We start from the raw sequence: 7,678 nt of genomic DNA, 5'->3' as shown, positions 1-7,678 counted from the left end.
CCTAAAATTGCTCCTATTTCTCTATGTTAAAGAACAAGTCATTTATATCTTGATGTCTCAATTCTAGCAGCCTCAAGTGAGATGAGATTAATGGATAGTCTTACATCCAGGTTTATGTCATGCTTTGAAATACCCTAAAAATTCTTATTTGTCAAGAAAGCTGAAAATAGCATTACTTTTTATATTATTCTCCATTTATTAAAAAAAATAAAAAATAGCAGCTTTAAAAATTTTCTGCCTCGAGACATTTTTGTAAAAATGGAAAATACCATGTGTTTCATGGGAAAGTCATAACACCTCTCTTTTTAATAACGAAGTCTTTTAGTTCTCTGTCTGCAAGGCTGGGAAATAAATGAGTTAGATACATTAAAAGTCCAGAATAAGAACCTGCTCTTGGTGAAATGATACAGTAGGGGGGGAGGCGGGGGGATGTTAAAAAAAACCCCAAGAAAAAACTGTTTTGGCAGGATGAATTATTTTTTTTAAATGAAACTCAAAAATGATATATGAAAATGTCTTTTAAAACTAAACTAGTTGACAGAGCACAGGTGAAACAGTTTTCTTTTAAAAGTATCATAGTATCTAAAACCTGACAGAGGTGTCACATTAGTGCGGCACATGTGAAGAGAATGTGTGCCAGGAACTCCTCAAGAAATGCAGAATACTTCTGACCAGTTCTGCTCTCAGGAGTTAAAATCCTGCATAAAGCTGATGAGTAAGCTCTTGATGACTCACTGTGGCAGATGCAGTCTTTAATTCCAGGAGGGTATAAGGGAAGTGGGTGTGAATCTCGAGTAGAGGGAAGCTAGGGATGTTCCTGCCTCAGTGTCTTGGGGATAAAAGTGTAGGTTTTTAATACTGCCCTGGCTATCAGCAATGCCAAACTTCTGCAAGGGGTAAGTTTGACATTACACATCACACATAGATTTTATGTGAAGCAAGGTTGGAACACCATCTACTCACAGATGGGTATAATTTTGGGGATGTCCTGCATAATTCATGTGTGGCTTTGATACTTATGAGTAATTCAGACATCAAAGCCTCAACTTAGATAACACTTTTATAACACTAAACTTCCTATAGCAAATAACCTGTGGGCTTTCATTTAAGTCCCTTTAAAAAAGAAAGAGGTAACTATACCAATACTTTCTTCTTTACCTTCAGATATTTTTCATGAGGTAAGTTTGCTGTGAAGCACAAGATAAAATATACTGAAGCCTGAAGTAAAGAAAAAAAAATCCACATAATACTCTTCATTGGGACTAGAAATGTAAATTAAAATCACTAGAAAGGATCTGGGAGCCCCTTTCCTGAGAGCACACCAGATACCAGGCCCTTACAGTCACTCAGCAATATTCCCCTCTGCTTTGCCAGTGGCACAAACCTTCACTTTTCCACCGTCCAATTTTTGAACAAGCAATTTTATGTTCTCTTCCAAGTTAGCCATTATGCATGAAAAATTTCCTCATTAATAACCGTAAAGCTCCTTTATTGTTCTCCTTCAAATCTCCTTAAAACTTCCTTCTGACACCAAACACTTGTCATAGCTGGGCCTGTTGCTTTTTATTCTCGATGCTGTTTTTCCCTTATCCTTCCCCCATGGGTTTGTACTATACACCTGTTGTCTTTCATCATGGGTTAAGATCATAAGCTCTTTGGGCATAGACCATCTCTCTTATTACATGTGTCTACAGTATCCGACACAATGGAACTGTGAGCCCTGAATGGGGCCTCTGGGTACTGCCATGATCCACTTGATAAAGAATGATGATTTTTGACATGGTGAGTTCTGTAGTTTTTCCCAAGTCATTCTGCAGTTGTTCACGCTGATATAACCAGTGTGTGAGAGCAGTGTCCTTAAATCCTAAAAGAAAGGGTAAATGCTTCGGAACTATTTGCCAGAGAGCAAGGACTTTGCTATTTTGGTGGTGTTGGTTTTTTTTTTTTTTTTTTCTATTCCTGCATATTGAAATGCATGGGCTGACATGCAGCAACTGTTTCTTGTTGTGAGTTTGTATAGAACTAGAGTGATGTGACCCTGCTCTGAAGCTTCTGCATCCTGTCCTTCAAATTGCACTAAAGCCTGTTGGAGTCAAATAAAAGGGGGGTGGCTCATGCACCACTGGCGTGAGTCAGTTCCCTAAAGGTCCGTGTGGATTCAGGACACAGCTTTTCCCTGCTGCAGTTTCCCTGCTAGACATGGAAACTAGTATCTCTCCCTCCTCTCGTTTTTGGTCGCATTGTCAAGCGGGGGGATGCAGGAAAGCTGCACCAGTCAGAGCTGGACTGCTGGCTTTTGTGGTGGGGAAGGCAAAGAGAGTCACCCCCTCCACCGCATGCCCACTGAGCAGAGGACATGCAGAGTCGATTATTTTTAATTAACCCCCTTGCAAAATTCTCCTTCTCTAGAGTTCTCTTTCCAGGCTCCATCAATGACCTTCCCGGACCCCGCTACCTCAGCAGTGCACATCATCATTCACACCATGCAATCTCATCCCCCAGCCCCCAAGATATTATGTTTCTCCTTTTCTCCCTGCCTCTCCCTCTCCCCCCACCATTCCCAAAAGAGCCTGTCTTTAGGTTTTGTGCTCAATTCAAGGGGCTGCCAGGGTGTCCTCTCCGTCCTGTAAGGCTCCGCGTCGTGCCCAGTCCTTGAGCTCTGCTCAAGAACACTTTAACAAATGCAGGAGACCCTCTGTCTCTTTGCTGATTCACACAGCTCTTTTCGGAGGGCAAAATCACAATAACACCAATTCTGGACATCATCAGAAGAAACAGAAGCCCTCTCTCTGCTCTCCGAGTCTCTCCCGACAGTTTTAAATAACTTCATTTTGGGGGGTGGGGGGGAGGGATTGGGGGCAAAGAGAAGGCGTACTTCGCACCGCACCCCTCTCTCCCCCCATGCTACCTCCTGCTCGCTTCTCCCTTCCTTCCACCGCGCTCTTACAAGCTGGGGCCGAGCGAGGAGCCACGGTAGCCCCGCGGGGTGTCCCGGGCGGCGGCAGGGCCCCGGCGCTACCGGCAGCGGCATCCCCGAAACTGCCCCGCGGCAGCGCAGGGGCAGAGCGGGAGGGCTGCGGGCTGCCGGGGCGAGGGGCCAGAGTGGAGAAGGCAAAAACTGCAGCGTGGGCAAAAACGACCCCCACCACCCGCCCCAGCTCCCGAACTTCCCGCGCCCCTCCGCTTTGCCCACCGGAGCTGAGTTAGAAGCCCGCTTGGGACAGCGGCAGCCCGGTTACCTGCGGCAGAGCGGGCCGGGGCCGGGCTGCGGAGCGGTGCGGGGAGGGCTCGCCTCCGCCTCCCCTGCGGCGGGGCCGGGCCCCGGGCCGAGCTCGGGCTGGGCGGGCAGGGCGCTGCCCGCCCCGCTCCCCCCGCCAATGTCAGGGGGGACTCGGGCTATGCGGGCATCTCCCGAGGAGCCCGCTTCCCGCAGCGGGCGGGCGCGGTATATTTAGCATCGCGTCGCTTTATTCCTCCCCCAAAGTTTCGCCCACTTATTTATTTATTTGCCGGCGAGCGCCGCGCTGCCGCAGAGCAGCAAGAGCCGCTCCGCGCCGTGCCGAGCGCTGGAAGCGGCTCGGTATTGCAGCAGGTAGGGCTGAGCGCTAGGACCTCGGAGAATCCTTCCAGCAGCAATCAGGACTACCTTAAACCCAGCCCAATGCCTCTTCCTGCGCCACTCTGCGTGCTGGATGGAGATCCACAGTCAAGAGCTGCAGCTCAGTGCTGGAGTACAACATTTCACAGGGAGCCCTGCAGAAGCAACACCTGTTTCGAGCCAGCCAAGAAAGACACAAGCACTTGTATGTTGCTGCTTTGCTTGTGGATCGTCAATAATCCTAAACCAGTGGACATCTGCTGAGCCTCCTGAGAATTCTGGATAATAGATTTGGACGTCAAAAGTTTTTTTTTCCTTTTTCTTTTTTGCCTTTTTTTTTTTTTTGGATTTATCTCAGCCAACAACGTGAGATTTCCCCCCTCCCCCTTTGCAGGATTCATGCTGATGTATGCAGTCTGTTATAGAGTAAAAACAGCGCATGCCTTTCTGGAGTCAGAATCCATAAATCCTGACGTAGCCTGTGCATCTTAAAAAAAAAAAAAATCCCTATAACGCCTAGGTATTTAAGTTGCTATGGTCATTCTTATCTTAAACCAAATGGAGAAACTACGGATTTTTTTCTTTATTACAGTTGGATGGGCTGAAGACCGTATTGCTTGCTAAGAGCTGGGGATATATGCATTTATATAGATATACACATCTATATGTTTATAAATATGTCAGTGTGTGAGTATAAAGTGGTGGTTTCTTAGACTAACTGGTTTGACCTTGAACCTGTACCAGTCAAAACAGAATATTACTTTTATTTATGCATTTAATGGATTGAAGAAAGAACATTTTCTCTGTAACTGCGCTAGGGAGGGGAGAGGAGTGGAATATACCTAATCTTATATCTCCTGGGTTTGGCACCATCATTATTGTTTATTCTCATTCTCTAAAAGCAGAATCTTCTGATGGCTCCCTTAGGTGAAGTTGGGAACTATTTCGGTGTGCAGGATGCAGTACCCTTTGGGAATGTGCCCGTTTTGCCGGTGGATAGTCCGGTTTTGTTAAGTGACCACCTGGGTCAGTCTGAGGCAGGTGGGCTACCCAGGGGGCCTGCGGTCACGGACTTGGACCATTTAAAGGGGATCCTCAGGCGGAGGCAGCTATACTGCAGGACTGGATTTCATTTAGAAATCTTCCCCAATGGTACTATCCAGGGAACCAGGCAAGACCACAGCAGATTTGGTAGGTATTATCCTTAACCCTTTAGTGGTCATGTGATGAAATAATGGGGCAGAACTGCGGGCGGGGGGACGGTGGGGGGTGCGAAGCGGGCGGGAAGGGGGGTTTGTGTTGATGGCTGATCCGCCGAGGGGAAAAATGAATGTATCCGGGGGTGCAGATGTACTCGAGCGGCACCAGCGCGGCGGAGCAGGAGCCCTCGCCGAAGTCGCCGGGTGTTCGGTAGCGATGTTTGTGCAGCCCCAAGTTCTGCTTAAGAGCAGACGCGTACTGGGAGGTGGTGGTGGTGGCGGTGGAATTTTTGCTCGGGACGTTTCTGCTGAATGATTTGATTTCGCGAGTTTAAAGGGTTTTTAATCATTAACCACCACAATTTAAAATTCACCGAGTTTCCTGGAGGGAGTGGCTCTCGTCCTATACGCAAATTGACGAGGGCTTTTCTTTCGTTTTCTCTGCCGATTACCTGCCCTAGTAACTGCTCGAATTGCACACCCTGCCTAGTTCGCTGCTCGGCGGGGGTTTACCGGCAGCGCACGCCGACCGCAGCCGGGCTCTCCGCCCGTCCGCACCCGCAGCCGTGCGGCAGTGCCGGTGACAGGCGCCCCGGGAAAGAGGGAGCGCAGGTGGGGTCCGGAACCAGCCGGGAATCCTGCGCCAAAACCTGCCTTTCTCGAGCTGCGTGGAGCTTCAGGCTGGCAGCGAATTTGAAAAGAACATTCCCTGGCTTTCCTTTCTAGGGGACACTACTTGTGACTCAGCAGCCAGGGCTGCTGGCCCCGGCCGCGCCGGAGAGCCTATGCATGCACACACGCACACATGCACATGCACACGCGAGTCCAGTGGGCCTGAAGCTTCTCGGCTGCCAGGGAGTCTGTTAAAGGCCCGGCAGATTGAATGTATGAAAGTGACTAAAACAGCCTGGCTGAGCTGATTCTTTGGGGTTTTTTTTTAAGGAGGGGTGCGGAAAATATGCCAGGTTAGCTCGCCACGCTCCCAGCTGTTGGAAGGAGTTAACTTGTGAGTGAACCAACCTGACAGCACTTAAATTCGGTCGTAAAAACAAAGTCCTGTGTTGATTTTTTTCTCCCTTTATATTTCAATGCCAGATGTTGAACGATATCTAAGCTGTATTTTATTGCTTTGTGAAGCTATTTAGATAATACCGGTGTTGTAGGAGATGATCTCCAAAGGGCTCATAAGGGAAGCGGGGAGGGAGGGACGGGGGAGGAGAGGACTGAAGCTCTCGCATGGTCGCAGGTTCATCCTCCATCCCCCTCCATCCGCTGCTCCCTGACACTCTCACGCTGCTTGCAGGCTCTTCCTCCCTCCCACGCCGCCCGCCCGGGGTCTCCGGGGCTGGGTGCGGGGTGGGGGCAGCGTCGCGCCTCTCCCGGGGGCGCAACATCCACGCTTGCTGGCGAGGAAAAAGTGCGGAAAGTGTTTAAGGCAGACGCGTAGCGAGGGGAATGGGGCGGGTGTGTGTGTGTGTGTGTGTTGCAGCTAGGCGTTTTCCTTGGCACGGACAGACGCCGCGCGTAGCTGCTGAGCCACCGCCGCAGGTTCCCCTTGGCCGCTGCGGTGCGGGCGCAGGGCGGCGGGCGCGGCGCGGGGCCGGCGGGGGAGGCGCGGAGCGGGGCCGCAGCAGGTGTAGGGCGCTGCGCGCACCGGCAGCCGGGGCGGCGGGGGGCCGGCAGCCCGCGGGGCCCCGCCGCCCCCGGAGGAGGGCCGCCAGCTGTTCCCTTCGCGAGGCGGCGGTGACCACATTATTCGTGGCGTCTATTTTTAAAAATGGCTTTCCAGCCGCAGTTGTAGGAAGCTGACAATTCCGAGGGGCAGCTCTTCCATCCCTTGCAGCGCCTCGGCTTTAAATAGATTGATTTTTTAAAATTTTTTTTAATTTTTTTTTTGGTCCTTGTTGGTTTGATCTCCCCCCTACCAGGACGCGCCTCGGTGATAACTCTTTCCCCCGTGCGGGGCGCCGGTGATATCCCTACTGTCTTCGGGGTTGGGAAGATCGGGCACGGCAAACCCGTGGGATGCCTTGGGACTCCCGGCTTCTTTGCGGGAGGGAAGGGGATCTCGGTACTTTCGTATCGGTGCCGTGACATTGCTGTTGTGTTTGCCGGAAGGACACAGAATAGCTGATCCTGTTTGAGTTTTGGTGATTATATCTGATGATCCTGGGGAGGTCTGCATCCCAACTCGGGAGCTGTCCTGTGGAGAGCGGGCTCACATGGTCTCCTGCGAGCGTGTGCGGGAAACCTCCGTGTGCGTGTGTGGATGCGGGGGTACGCGTCAGAAGGAAGTTTTTCTCCAGGAGTAAGGAAGACAAAGAGAAAACCCCAGGGGCTGCGCGTAAACTCCTCTCTGGGCTCTGCCCTGTGGGAATCCCCCTCCCCGCACACACCTCTGGAGAGACATCAGATAAGAGTAATTCTTTTGTGATGCTATGTTGGATGCGTGCCTATTGCGTACAATAAACCGAGCCATATTGTGTGTCTATACTCGCCCGGTTCTGGGAGCCCTGGCATTTCGCAATTCCTGTAGCAAGATGTCCATCTCTAAAAGAAAAGCTCCCCGGGAGAACGCGGCTGGGTCCCCCCCGTAATGTGATCTCAGGTGATCAAAGCCTTATCTCTCCCGGGTCACAAAAGAAATTTTTTTGATGCAGTCTCCTTTAGTGTAGGGCATTGGCTAGACAGTAGAGTCATTGTAAATTCAGGAACTCTGTAACAGCGGAGAGGCGTGCCTCTGTGCGTCAGCACAAGTACTGCATGCACAGCATTAAAAAAATAGGAGCATGCAGGAAAAGGAAAAAAAAAAAAGCTTGTCAGCAGGTGACCTCCGCTCCCCGGGACCTGCTGCTACAAGGAACCGCTGCGTTCATCATCT

At 50.6% G+C, this 7,678-nt stretch overlaps 1 protein-coding gene across 1 annotated transcript in view; it reads left to right on the top strand.

The window, feature by feature from the left end:
* The first annotated feature begins 3,474 nt into the window (after nt 1-3,474).
* The window catches only part of FGF9 (fibroblast growth factor 9), a 27,654-nt gene continuing 23,450 nt past the window's right edge, over nt 3,475-7,678 (top strand). Inside the window, exon 1 of the mRNA XM_033515573.1 lies at nt 3,475-4,789. Coding sequence (XP_033371464.1) covers nt 4,513-4,789 — 277 coding nt within the window. The 5' untranslated portion in view covers nt 3,475-4,512. The remainder of the gene's footprint in view (nt 4,790-7,678) is intronic.

This window comes from Parus major, chromosome 1 (assembly GCF_001522545.3).
Source record: "Parus major isolate Abel chromosome 1, Parus_major1.1, whole genome shotgun sequence".
Taxonomy (NCBI): Eukaryota; Metazoa; Chordata; class Aves; order Passeriformes; family Paridae; genus Parus; species Parus major.
Note: the sequence above shows the minus strand (reverse complement) of the source record. Positions and strands in the feature narration are given on the sequence as shown.